Source organism: Panthera tigris, chromosome F3 (assembly GCF_018350195.1).
Source record: "Panthera tigris isolate Pti1 chromosome F3, P.tigris_Pti1_mat1.1, whole genome shotgun sequence".
In the NCBI taxonomy this organism is placed as follows: domain Eukaryota; kingdom Metazoa; phylum Chordata; class Mammalia; order Carnivora; family Felidae; genus Panthera; species Panthera tigris.
The window spans coordinates 54,147,808-54,162,878 of NC_056678.1; the positions used below are offsets into that span (position 1 = coordinate 54,147,808).

The 15,071-nt window shown below is 35.4% G+C and overlaps 1 protein-coding gene across 1 annotated transcript in view; it reads right to left on the reverse strand.

Annotated features, from left to right (window-relative positions):
* Positions 1–15,071, reverse strand: part of USH2A (usherin) — a 767,091-nt gene that overhangs the window by 604,259 nt on the left and 147,761 nt on the right. Inside the window, exons 11-12 of the mRNA XM_042976063.1 lie at positions 14,085–14,280; positions 10,447–10,577 (exon numbers count right to left, since the gene is read on the reverse strand). Coding sequence (XP_042831997.1) covers positions 10,447–10,577; positions 14,085–14,280 — 327 coding nt within the window. The remainder of the gene's footprint in view (positions 1–10,446; positions 10,578–14,084; positions 14,281–15,071) is intronic.

Here is a 15,071-nt window from a genome sequence, read left to right on the forward strand (position 1 = left end):
TTATCAAGGAGTTTATTTATGCTTATGATTAATTGATTTATATATTTGTGTGCTTTCAAGTTGGTGGCATAAATATTTACAATTGTTAGATCTTCTTAATGGATAGCTCCCTTAATTATTATACCATGCCTTTCTGCATCTCTTGTTACAGTCTTTATTTTAAAATCTAGTTTGTCTGATATAAGTAAGGCTACTCCAGCATTCTTTTGATGACCATCAGCATGATAGATGGTTCTCTATCCCTTTACTTTTAATATGCAGGTGTCTTTAGGTCTAAAATGAGTTTCTTGTAAGCAACATATAGATGGGTCTTGTTTCTTATCCATTCTGATACCCTATGTCTTTTGATTGAAGCATTTAGTCCATTGACATTTAGAATGAATACTGAAAGATACAAATTTAGTGCCATTGTGTTGCCTATAGAGTTGTAGTTTCTGGTGATGTGCTCCAGTCTTTTCTAGTCTCTGTTGCTTTTCGTCTTTTTTGTTTTGTTTCATCTTTTCTCCAAAGAGTCCCCCTTAAAATTTCTTGCAGTGCTGGTCAAGTGGTCATGAACTCTTTTAGTGTTGTTTATCTGGGAAAATCTTTATTTCTCTTTCTATTTTGAATGACAGCCTTGCTGGATGAAGAATTCATGCCTGCATATTTTTCCAATTCAGCACATTGAGAATATCCTGCCACTCCTTTCTGGCCCACCAACTTTCTGTGTATAGGTCTGCTGTGAACCTGATCTGTCTTTCCTTATAGGTTAAGGACTTTTTTCCCTGGCTGCTTTCATGATTCTCTCCTTGTCTGTGTATTTTGTGAATTAGACTATGATATGCCTTGGTGATGGTCGTTTTTGATTGACTCTAATGGAAGTTCTCTGTGCTTCTTGGATTTTGATGTCTGTAACCTTTCCCAGATTAGGAAAATTTTCTGCTATAATTTGCTCATATAAACTTTCTGCCCCTTTTTCTCTCTCTTCATCTTCTGGGATTCCTATGATTTTGGTTTTATTCCTTTTTAATAAGTCACTGAATTCTCTAAGTCTTGTCTCATGTTCTTTTACCTTTGTTTGCTTTTTTTCCTGCTTCATTATTCTCCATAATTTTATCCTCTATATCGCTGATTCACTGCTCTGATTTGTCCATCCTTCCCATTGTGGTATTCTTTTGAGATTGCATCTCAGTTATACCATTTTTAATTTTGTCCTGTCTAGATTTTATTTATTTTACCTCTGCATAAAGGGATTCTATGCTTTTTCCAACCCCAGCTAGTATTATTATTATCATGGCTCTAAATTCTAGTTCAGACATCTTGCTTATATCTGTGTTGATTTAGCCACTGGCTGTAATTTCTTCCCAACCTTTCTTTTGAGGTTAATTCCTTCATTTTGTCAATTTTGAGGAAGGAAAACAAAATTAATAAAATTAAAATTTGAAAATTAAAAACAAAACAAAAAATCATATAAAGGAAGCTAGATCCTAGGTGTGCTTTGGTCTGCTTGTTTAAAGAAGCTTGATAGAGAAAAAAGGGAAAGAAAAGAAAAAATCATAAAATTTTAAAAATTAAAAAGTTATATAACAAAATAGAATAAAATGAAATGAAAATGAAAGAGAATGAAAATTTATAAAAAATAATAAAGTAAAAATAAAAATAAATTTTTCTCTTTCTGTATCCATGAAAAGGGGAAGAAAGAAAGAAAGAAAGAAAAATGTTAACAATTTAAACAAAAACAGAAGCAAAGAATATGGACAAATAAATGAACCAGCAAACAGAATGAAACATGAATGAAGTATATCCAGTTTCTCCTAGAACTGAAACTATTAAGCACTCTATAGTCCATACACTAAGCAAGTACAGTGACTTGTGCTGGTCTTCTAGGGTATGTGCTTGGAGGGCACAGGTGGGTGAGTTTTGGTATAACAGCTCCATTCTCCACTAGATGGTACTGCTTATCTTATTGGGGTGGATCACTTTGGCATGCTTGTGAGAGACATGAAATTGCTTCACCCAGCTCTCTAGTTTCTGGCACAGGAACTTTGCACTATCACCCACCTGTAATCAAGCACCCCTCCTTTGTCTCAGGCCTCTGTCCACTCCCCAGCTCTACCCTGTCTGTATCCTAGTTGTCCACCTGCCAGGCGGCACCTCACTCCAGTGTTTTATCTCAGGTCAGGTTGTGTTTCAAAACCCCATGCTTCAGAAGACCCCTGTGGCTTGAACCCATGCCAACTTTCTGGGCGAGGTCTCACTGAGCAATGGCCAGTGACGGCTTGCCCTAGAAAATGTTAACATAATCAGGCAGCTGCAGAGGTTCAGAGATTATGGCAAATCACAACACACAGCCTGCTCTAGTGTCTTTATCCCAATACCAGCAAACGTGGGTGCTCTCCAGGGTCTTCTGGGACCTTTGCCTGTGAGGAAGCCATAAGGCCTCTACCAAATGCACTCCAAGCAGGGGAACCGCCTCTCCCTGTGTGGCACATGGACCCTTCAGAACCCACTGCTTGCTTCTGGGGATTCATCCTGCTTCCTCACCAGAGCACTGCCAGGCACTGAACTCTGAAACTTCAGACTCTGTGCTCCACTGTGTATAGAATTCTGGTGGTATTGAAACCTCTCCTTTCTTCCTGTCAATGGTTTTGGGGAACAGATTTCTTGTTCATTACCCTGTGAGTGTTTTCACTCTCTCTCTCTTTCTCTCCAGCTACTTTCGGGGGAATGCTTTTCTTGCATGATTCTAATGTGCCACACTCTCCCCCTTTCTTTTTCTCTGTCCTCTCTCTACAAAAAGAGCTCCCTACCCTCCACAGCTATTCTCTCCCCAGTTCACCTCTCTGCACCCATGTACCTTCTGAGTGTGGCTCAAGTTATGCAGATTGTCGTGTTAATCCCCATATCCGTTTCTTAGGTGTTCAAAATGGTTTGGTGCTTATCTCGCTGCATTTTCATGATGAGACAAGCTCAGGGTTTCCATGCTGCTCTGCCATCTTAACTCCTTGCCTCATCGTTCATTTTATAGCCATTCTCTCTTCTACTCTTTGATAATGGGTTGAGCTTTATACCCAATATAAACAAAACTGATTACCATTTTGGCACTTAAATATTATTTATCACAAAACAAAATAAAATATAATTTGATCTTTAAAGAATAAAATGCAATCATCAAACACCTATTTAAGGAAAGCATGCTTCAAGACCATAACGAACACTGAATTCTTTTAAAATATATTTTGACTTACATTTATTTCTTTGGGTCACAATTATCTTTCATTTCTTCTTTTTAATGTTCCTCTCTTTCTGTACTTTTTCTTCATTTTTTATATTAAATGTTTTAATATTGGCTTGATAAGTGGTAACATTCTGATCAACTATCAATACAAAAAGAGGTTTTAACCTCATACTGAAGTGATAGTTTGGTAAGAAGTGGGTATTGAATTTTTCTTCAAAATGTCTTCCCTTGGAATTTTTAAGGTAATTCTTCACTGACTTCAAGCAGCATTAGTTCCTGATCATGTCAATAGGATTATTTCTTTTATCTTCTTTTATATATATAGCATTTTATTTTGAAATAATTATGAATACACAGGAAGTTGAAAAGGTAGTACAGAGGAGTCTCATATGCTTTTTGCCCAGTTTCCCCTAATGGTTACATTTTACATAATTATAATACATTACCCAAACCCTGAATTTGACATGTGCGCAATGTGTTCATATGGTCCTATGCCATTTGATCACGTGTGTACACTTGTATAACCACCACCACAATCAAGTTGCAGAACTATCCCATTACCACAATGTTCTTCCCTGTGATGGTCATTTATACTCACACCCATCACCTTTCCCTCACCATCTCTAACCTCTGGTAACCACTATTCTGTTTTCCATCCCTATAATTTTGTTGTTTTGCTAATATTACATAAATGTAATCAACAGAATATGACTTTTGGAGACTGGATATTTTTTTCATTCAGAATAACACATTTGATATCTATCTAACTTGTGTGTGTCAGTGGTTCTTTTCCATGTATTTCAGAGTAGTAATTCTGTGGTATGGATGGTTTAACCATTCACCCACTGAGAAACTTTAGGCTATTTCCTGTTTTTGACTATTATAAATAAAGCTGCTAATAAAATATATGTACAGGTTTTTACAGACATAAATTTTCACTCCTCTGGACTGACTGTCCAGGAATGGAATTGCTAGTTTGTATAATAAGTGTCTATTTTGTTTTTTAAAACTCTTAGGGGTGCCCTGTGGCTCAGCTGGTTAAGTGTCCAACTCTTGATTTTGGCTCTCCTCATGTTCTCACAGTTCATGAGATTGATCCGCACATCAGGCTCTGCACTGACAGCATGGAGCCTGCTTGGGATTCTCTCTCCCTCTCTCAAAATAAATAAATAAACATTTAAAAAATAAAATAAAATTCTCAAACTATTTTTCAGAGTGGCTTTACCATTTTATATTCTCATTAACAATATGTGATCGAATTGCTCCTTATTCTTGCCAGTATTTCCAATTGTCACTTTTTAGTTTTTCAAATAGTTGCCTGTGATGTCTAATTGTAGTCTCTATTTCTATGTCTCCAATGGCAAATGTTGAAGATCCTTTCATGGAATTATTTGCCACCTGCATATCCTGTTCAGTGATATGTCTCTTCATGTCTTTGGCCATTTTTTGTTTTATGTTTGTCATTTTCTGAATATTGAGTTCATTATATATTCTAGATATAGTTTCTTTCTTAAATATGTGGTTTGCAAATATGTCCTCTCAGTCTGTAGCTTGTCTTTTCACTCTCTGAAGAGGTTCTTTTGTTGAGCAAAAACTTTGATGAAGTTGATGGAGTCTAATTCATCAATATTTTTCTTTTATTCATTACATATTTAGTGTCATGTCTAAGAACTATTTTCAAAAGCCATATGACTCAGGGTGCCTGGGTAGCTCAGTTGATTAACTTACCAACTCTTGATTTTGGCTCAGGTCATGATTTCATGGTTTGTGAGCCCCCTGCTGTGTGCTGTCATTGCGCAGCTTGCTTGGGATTCTCTCTCTCCCTCTCTGTATGCCCCTCCTTGGTTCTCTCCCAAAATAAATAAATTAAAAAAAATAAAAAACCTTATTTCCAAAAGATTTTCTCTTATATTTTAAAAGTCGCATTTGTTTACATTTTACATTTAAACAATAATTAATTTTGCTTTAATTTCTGTGACTATGCAAATGCTGAAGGGGTATTTGTTAAAAGACCATCGTTCCTCCACTGACTTTCTTTTATGTCTTCACCAAAAATTGGTTAGTCATATTTATGTGGGACTATATATGATTTCTCTATTCTATTACAATGATCCATTTGTCTACACTTCCTCCAATACCACACAATCTTGATTAGTATGACTATACAATAAGCCCTGAAGTCAGGTAGAGTGATTCCTCCCATTTTATTCCCCATTTTGAAGTTAATTAGCTTAATTAGCTATTCCAAATTTTAGGTATTCTAAAACTTATATGCAAATTCTATATTTTATCTGTAATATATAAATATAAAATAGTAAAAAAAATATTTAAAATACTATGTTTTATACTATTTCCATATAAATTTTAGCATCTTTCTATCCATATCTACAAAAAAGTTTCTGGGGTTTTAATAGGAATTTTCTGTAATAATTTATATATTACTTTGAAAAGAGTTGATACCTTTACTGTGTTGAATCTTCCAACCCATGGACACATATTGGCTTTCCATCTATTCAGATATTCTTTGCTTTATTTTATCAGCATCATTCGGGGTTTGGCATAGTAAACCTAGACACTTTGAGCAACTGCAAATAGTATTACATTTTTATTTCTGTGTCTATATATTCATTTTTCACATATGGGAATACACTGATTTTTTGTATGTTGGTCTTATATCCTGAAATTTTACTGAATTCACTTCATAATTCTAGAAGTATTTTTTTTCTGTTTTTGTTTTTGGGTTTTTTGGGTTTTTTTTTTTTTTTGGTACATTCATTGGGATTTTCTATATGGGTCATTGTGTTATATGCAAAGCAGAACAGTTTTATTTTTTCCTTTCTGATCAGTATGTCTCCTGTTTCCTTTTCTTGCTTTGCTGTACTGGCTAGACCTTCCAGTGCTATGCTGAATACAAGTAATGAAAGTGGACATCTTTGTCTTGTTCCCATTCTTAGGTGAAAGTATTCACTTTTTCATATATAAGTAGAATGTTAGCTGTAGGTATGTATTGTTCTGGACATGTTCATTTTCAAGTTGAACGTCTCTTTTCCTAGTTTTCTGAGAATTTTTGTCATGAATTGGTGCAGAATTTTGTCAAATATATTTCTACATCCATAATATGAGTATGTAATTTTTTTCCTTTCGCCTGTGAATAAGGTATAATGCACTGTTTGATTTTCAAATATTGAACAAGCATTGCATTCCTCCAAATACAATGGCCTCTGTGTGTGTTTTTTTTAATATTGCTGAATATCTACTTGCTAAGTTTGTTAAGATTTTGGCTTCTCTATTCCTGTGGGATATTAGTCTGTGGTTTTCTTTTTATGTACTGTCTCTGTCTAGTTTTGATATGAGGATAATACTTTCTTGAAATGAGTTAGGAAGTCACTCTTCCTCTTCAACCTTGTGGTAGCTACAGACCTTATTTTAATTACTCTAAATGTTTGGTAGAATTTTATAGTGAAATTCTCTGGGCTTGGGAATTTCTTTTTTAGTAAATTTTAAAGTATGAATTCAAATTCTTTAATACTTGTAGGGCTATTCAAATTATGAATTTCATATTGGGTGAGCAGGTAATATGTACTTTTTTAGGAAGTGCTCCATCTCACGACAGCTATAAAATGTATAGAGTTATTGGTGGTATTTCCTTATTATTCTTTAACGTCTGCAAGATTCTGTAGTTACACTTCTTGTTTCATTTCTGCTGTTAGTAATCTGTGCTTTCTCTTTATTCTTTGTCAGTCTTGGAAGATGCTTGTAAATTGTATCTTTCCAAAGATTCATTTTTTTCACTGATTTTCTCTATTGTTTTTTCTGTTTACATTTTATTGATTTCTGCTCTTAGCTTTATGATTTCACTTATTCTGCTTGCTTTGAGATTATCTCAGTCTTCTTTTTATTTCTTGAAGTGGCAGTTCAGATTATTGATTTGAGAATCTGTGTTTTCTAAAGTAAGCACTGAACGGTATAAAATTCCCTTGTATCACTGCTTTCCATGCATCCAAAAATTTTAATATTTTGTATTTTTATCACCATTCAGTTGACTGTCTTTTTACATTTCCTTTGAGACTTCCTCTTTGACCCATGAATAATTTAGAACTGTGTTGTGTGGTTTCCAAGTGATTGGAGATTTTTGTTTACCTGTTTTTGATTTCTACTCTGACTCCATTGTGGTTGAAGGATATACTCTATGGTTTCAACTCTTTTATTTATTTATTTTTTTAAAGTTTATTTATCTTTGAGAGAGAGAGAGAGAGAGAGAGAGAGAGAGAGAGAGAGAGACACACAGTGTGTGAGCGGGGGAGGGACAGAGAGAGAGGGAGAGGCAGAATCCGAAGCAGGTTCCAGGCTTTAAGCTGTCAGCACAGAGCCCTATGTGGTGCTCGAACTCACAAACCAGGAGATCATGACCTGAGGCAAAGTCAGATGCTTAACCGACCGAGCCACCCAGGTGCTCCAGGTTTCAGTTCTTTTAAATTTATTGAAGTTTTGGGGCGCCTGGGTGGCTCAGTCAGTTAAGCGTCAGGCTCAGATCATGATCTTCCGGCCCGTGAGTTTGAGCCCCGCGTCAGGCTCTGTGCTGACAGCTCAGAGCCTGGAGCCTGCTTCGGATTCTCTGTCTTCCTCTCTCTCTGCCCCTAACCCACTTGCATTCTGTCTCTATCTCTCTCAAAAATAAATAAATATTAAAAACATTTATTTAATTAAAAAAATTATTAAAGTTTTCTCTATGTCCCAGGATATCTTGGTATATGTGCAATATATATGTATTCTGCTGTTGTTGAGTGGATTGTTCATTATATGTCAGATCTTGTTGGCTGAAGACATTGTTAAGTTGTATATTCTTGATAATTTTTTTTTATTCTATCAATTTTTGAGAGAGAGGTGTTGAAGTTTCTTTTGTATTTTTTTAGAGATTTCTCTCAGTTTTTCTTCACATATATTGCAGCTCTACTGTTTAGTACATACACATTTAGAATTTCTATGTCTTCTTGCTTAATTGATCCTTTCTCATTACATACTATCTCTGTGGAAATTTTATTTGTATTCCACATTACCTGATATTAATATAGTCAGTCAATATAGTCATTCTTGCTATCTTTTGATTAATTTTCGCATGGTATAAGTTTTACCATTTTTTTATGTCTAGCATATGTATATTATTATAATTGAAGTGAATTTTTTATAGAAACAGACATGTAAATGAGACTTCAGGAAGTAGAACTTTAGTTCACAGTTTTTCAATACTATATACCAAAGTCACATGACCTTGGATCTTCAGAGAGAAAAAAATTATTTAAGTGAAAATTTTACATAATGCTCACGTTGTGATAACCATTCTAAATGACCATCTGACTGTGAGATCAGTACTCAGACAAAATCTCCCTTCAATCACTGTACATTTTTTAAATAAATATTTATTGGGTGCTAATTATATTACTGAAACTGTTCCATATATGTTGGACAGAAAGAGACAAAGAAGGAAATTATCATAAAGGCTTTAATAAAAATAATATGGGGTAACATAAACAAAAGTGATTTCAAAATGTTCTATAATTCTGTGGTTGGTGAGAGATCTTAAAAGATATGTCAATCTTTGAGTGGAAATGTGAATATCAAGCAAAATATATACATGCTAAAAATTATGGCAGATTTGTAAAGAGGAGCTGTGTAAATAAAGACAGTCAGATTTTACTGATCAAAATGTATAAAATTGTGATAAGACTTTCTCAGAAAATAGTTCCTCAAAATCAAAAAATAAAAAAATTGTAGAAATTGTCTTTGTCAAAAGACTCTTCAACCTTCCAGTAAAACATATAATGCTCTTTTATTAACACACTACAGTCACTCTGAAGTTTTCAAATTGCCATTTTGGCCTACTTTATATTTGGCTTTTATTTGTTAAAGCAGTTTATAATGTATGCTGAAAGTTTTATGACCAATATATTTTGCCTTGAACTTAGTATCTTCGTGCTGTAGCTTATTTTTTTTTTCTTTAACCATATAGTGGGCTTACATTACCATCCAGGGCATTCTCAATTATTTACAAGGGAATATGTAATTGTTTAAACAACTTTTTTAAATGTTTATTATTGAGAGGAAGAGAGTGTGAGCAGGGTAGGTGCAGAGAGAGTGGGGGACAGAGGATCCAAAGCAGCCTCTGAGCTGACAGCAAAGAGCCTGATATGTAGCTGGAACCCATAAACTTTGAGATCATGACCTGAGCTGAAATCAAGAGATTGATGCTTAACCTACTGAGCCAGCCAGACACCCCTATGTAATTATTAAAAATTAATACAGTCACTGAATTGATTCTTTTTAATTTTTTAATGTTTATTCATTTTTGAGAGACAGAGACAGAGCATAAGGGAGGGGGAGAGAGAGAGAGAGAGGGAGGGAGAAAGACACAGAATTCGAAGCAGGACCCAGGCTCCCAGCTGCCAGCACAGAGCCTAACCCAGGGCTCAAACTCACTGACTGTGAGATTATGACCTGAGCCAAGTCAGACGCTTAATCAACTGAGGACCCGGGCACCCCTGAAATGATTCTTTAAAGGAAATTTGCCCTTTATATATTATTATGTGTTAGTATTATCACAACAGGTCAAAAGCTGTAGCTGAAGATACCACATTTAAATATGGAGCTGCTTTTTCTGACTTGAGGCAGGATTTATAGGCCCAGGTCAGTTAGCACCTGTGTTCACGTAGGTCAAACATCGGTACTTGTGATGTTGGTAAGAAAAATGGATAAAATCATAAAAATTCATTGTATCATCAAGAGAGAAGGTTGGAACAAGAAATTTACAAGTAGGGCTATCATAATTTTCATGTGGAGCTATGTGTGACCTTTGTTATACTATCTTCTATGGAATTTGGGAGGAAAACTGTTGTTTAATTAATACCTTTTATTAGTATTAACTCACCCATAACGCCAAGACATATACTCAATTACTTCCTAGTTTACTTGGAATCCCCTCCCCCTCAATATTTTCGACAATTTTAAAATTAAAAATAAAATGAACCTTTCATATATGCAAAGGACCACCTAAGCAGCCTTGTATGTCCTGTTAAAAGTTACACAGAAACACTTCTAGAGCAGCCATCTCCAAGAAAAGCAAACACACACAGAGGACTTCCTGATAAATACAGACCTCCATGTCACTGGTAGAACATCTCCCAAATTAATTTCTGAAAATGAGCAATTATTTACCTTCAATACTCAGAACTCACCTCATCACAAAGGAGGTCACTGTTTCTAGTGCCCGTTTTATCACAATCACAGGGTTTGCAAACATCTACGGCGGAAGTATCTGCACCAACTTGGCGGAAAAAGTAATCCTTACACAGCTCACAGTTCCTTCCTGCGGCAGGGAAAGGTTATGCATTATGACTTCCAATTCATTAAAATCAGCTGCATAATTCAAAATTAAAGACTGTATTCCTTTGAGGGAATTCTATAATTTTCGGGACGTCCATTTTAATGCACCTTTCATCTCTACCTGCCAATTTAGTGATCCAGAGCATATGAAACAATGAACCTGTTACAAACTGTGCTTTACTTCATTAAACGCCCATCTGTTATGTAATACCACACTTCTAAAAAGCTCTGCTTTGTTGGGGCCCATCCATTTTGAAAGACTTTGCTTCCAAATTTAAAACTTTTCTTTATTTCTAGGACTAGGCACTTAATCTAAATCAAATATGAGAAATGTTTATATGTGTGGTAGGTGATGGCCATACAGTTGGAAGCAAGTATGTGTGCAGTATTGGAAATATTATTCAAGCACTAAATCTTGTTTAAAAAAAAGGACACTGTTCCAAATATAATTTATTATTCTATATTAACATTATTAAAAGCAAAAGTTTCTGCTGCTTATTGCCATTATTTTTTTATTTCAAATACCAAAATATAAATTTATTATGTTTAGATATACCAAATACGTTTCATATTAAATATTAGAATAGACTGACATGTTAGAAATATGAGGTAATTCCCATAGTTTACAATTTATTATTTAGAAATTTTCTCTTGACATTTTATATAAGAAAAAACTTAAACTTCAGGGAGCTTCTAAAGTAAATGTGAGTAGTATATAAGATCACTGAAAGGAGCTGAAATAAAACTCAAGACTATCAATTCCCCCTTAAACATTATGCACTCTGTTCAAATATTGTTGAAATTGGCTCAATATCAAAAGACTATAGAAATAACTTAATCAAGTAAAAAACACATCCTGATGGATATTGGCCATGGACTAATTAAAAATTAAATGGATTTATAATATTTCTAGAATATATCTATTTGCATATGCTGATGACTCCCAAATTTCTATCTTTAATCTAGAAATTTCTTTATTTATCATTCAATGAATATTTATTGAGTGATTACCATGTTTCAAACACTGAGCTAAATGCTGAGGAATACAGTAGCAGGCCAAATACACATTGTACCCTTTCATAGAGCTTTCTTACAGTCTGGTGGGTAAAATGAATTCTAATTAAACAATTACAGGAATAAATATGCATTTACCAATTGTGATAAACATAAGGTGCCACTAAAGTGTATAGATGATACTGATCTGTCCTGAGGCATCACAAAAGGCTCTTTTTGAGAAAGGAGCTTCAAAACTGTGTTTCCAATTGCCCGCAAGAGTTTCTCTTATCTCTTGGGAAACACTGTGAATATTTCCAAAACAGAACTTGCCATCTTCTCCCTAAGCTTCTCTGAACCTCTTGTGTTTCCTATCTCAATGGTTAGCACCAACATTGACCCTCCTACTCAAACTGGAATGTTAGAATTGCAACTTGACTCTTTCTTTGCCTTATCTACACCCTACACTTTTGCTCAGAAAACACAGTCCCTTTCCATTCCAAATATCTCTTGGATCCAATTCTCTATATCCACATGATCTCAAATGTACTCTAGAATTCTTTCTTACCTGGACTACTGCAGTATCCCAAACCACTTTTGGCTCTCTCCAATTCTTCTCAACTTTATAACCAGGTTGGTTATAAACACGAAACTTTTTATGTCCCTTTCCTATAAAATACCTTCTATTAACCTGAGGATAGAAGCCAAACTCCTTAGCACAGTTTATACAGTCTTCCAGATCTGGCCCCTGACTTCCATCTTAGCACCTTTACTTACTCTCTCCCATCTTCCCTTACATCAGTTCTTTCAGGGTGCCATGTTTCTCCCTCCTCTAGGCCATTGCACATCTGTATCTCTTACTAGAAATCTTTGTCAACTCCCTAATTCTCCTCCTCACTCCTCCACCTGGTTAGCTCCTACTACATTTGCCCTATCTTAGCACTCCTCAGACAAGTTTATAATTGTTCCTTCAATAGTGCGCCTTTCAGGGGCATCTGGGTGGCTCAGTCAGTTAAGCATCCAACTTCGGCTCAGGTCATGATCTCACAGTCTGGGGGTTCACATGCTGCATTGGATTCTGGCCTGACAGCTCAGAGCCTGGAGTCTGCTTAGGATTCTGTGTCTCCCTCTCTCTCTGCTCCTTCCTTTCTTTCTCTCTCTCTCTCTCTCTCTCTCTCTCTCTCTCTCTCTCTCAGAAGTAAACATTAAAAAAATAGAGTGCCTTTCCTACTATATAATAATCCACAGAAAGACAGAAAAATTCATCTTTTTCATCGTTATATTCCTAGCACCTAGCCACGTTCTCGTGATATTTTAGGTCATCAGTAATTATCCAATAAATTCATTCATGCTTCAGGGTGGCACACTTTCAAATCCATCAGAGTTGGACCATTTTATTTTGCAAATTGAGATGTTTCCTATTTCTGCTTTTAATTTACGAGCCCATCAGAAAATGGTAATTTTCAATGAAAAGTCAAAGTGCTATATGTTTTTTAAGGTTTTTTTTTTTATTTATTTATTTTGAGAAAGAGAGAGCATGAGCAGGGGAGGGGGGAAGAGAGAGAGGGAGAGAGAGAATTCCTAGCAGGCTCTGAGCTGACAGGGCAGACATGAGGCTCAGTCTCATAACTGTGAGATCATGACCTGAGTTGAAATCAAGAGCCAGATGCTTAACTGACTGAGCCACCCAGGTGTCCTGCTATCTCATTTTATAACAAGATTTTGATAATCATCTTCTTTGTTTCATGAGCATTTTTAAAAAGAGTATTCCCAGATTACCAGATTCAGGCCAATTTTGAGTGAATATAAACGGCACTACATGCAAATCCAGACATAATGGAAGATCAAGGTCACACAAAGAAACTTATTTTAAGGGTATACATATTCAAACTAATATTTCCTGAGTTTTCTAAAATATACTCATGGTTTAATAAAATGACATGTACTTTAAAAAAATAAAACTGTCTTGAAAAGATATAGTCTAAGATTTGAGTGTGTTTCTGAAAACTACCTGATTATTTAGAAAACTAAACAAGCTTTAGTTTTCAAACCTACAAGTACCATTTCTTTAAGTTTTTATTTAAATTCCAGTTAGTTAATATACACTGCAATATTAGTTTCCAGTACAATATAGTGATTCAACACTTCCGTAGTGCTCATCACAACAAGTGCCCTCCTTAATCCCCATCACTTATTTAATTAACCCATTCTCCCACCCACCTCCCCTTTGGGAACTATCAGTTTGTTCTCAATAGTTAAGAGTCTTTTTCTTGGTTTCTCTCTCTCTCTCTCTCTCTCTCTCTCTCTCTCTCTCTCTCTCTCCCTTTGCTCATTGTTTCGTTTCTTAAATTCCACATATGAGTGAAATCATATCAAGGCACTTTCTTAAGTAAGATAGCAATAACATAATTTAAAATGATTGCATTGTATGAAGAAGCACATGGACCTCAAAGGCCAAATCAGCCTTGGTTATTTGTTATCTATGATTGCTAGTTACCTGTGGTGTTATGTTCACAATCATCACAGACCCCTCCACCTCCTCTGTGGTGCTCAAATGGAAATGGGTCCACTGAGATGTTGTAGTGGCAGCTTCTGGAATGGTTGTTGCATTGACAAGGTTTGCAGTTGAAAGCATGAACTTGATCACCTTGGCGGAAAGGCTTATCATTATAAAGAGGCAAGCAGTGATCACACTGAAACAATAAAGTAACGGAACAATAAAGAAATATAAAAAAGTGATTTTTGTCTTTAGATTTATATATCAGGCACTTTCACTAGACGTAAAACTAACATCAAAGAGTTAAAAGCAAGAAAAAATTGTTTTTGAAAAAATGTTTTATAAATCAGAAATTAGCATATTATAGGTAGTATGAAATTAAAGTGTGCATACAAGCTGAAATTATGCAAAATGGTGTGAATAACCAGTGGGAAAAGTTTATGATTGTTCCATAATCTTTAATTTTTTTGTCAAAACATTAAAATTTGGCTTCCAGTTTTAGGTTCCATAAGTAAAGAGCCTGGAGTCACCACTCCATCCTAACAAGTAACAAGCTGAACAGACTGAAAAATCACCAACTCTTCTTGGATCTCTAAGGGGAAAAATGGGACAAACAGCTGTCCCCAAGGTTGAAAAAGCAGACTGACAGATACAGGGAGTCTCAGTGACAAAAGCAGAGACTCACCAGCAGAAGACTCCATGGGAACCAGTTTCAGGGGAAAAATGAAGACGTATCTGTACTTAACAATTTGCTGGAGATTCAATAGCAATACGTCTGAGAAATGACGTCTCCAAGGGGACCTAGTTACAAAGGGTGCTCCCAACCATTTTGTGGCATTTACCTCCAGGAGCCTGACCAGGTTCTCATAGTAAATATCAGGAGAATATTTCCTAATGCTTCTGGCAGAAAGAGGGAGAGGGAGTAATTTTGAAATAAATTAGTGCTCACTGCTCTTTTCAAAATGTATTTATTTATTTCAGGCAGAA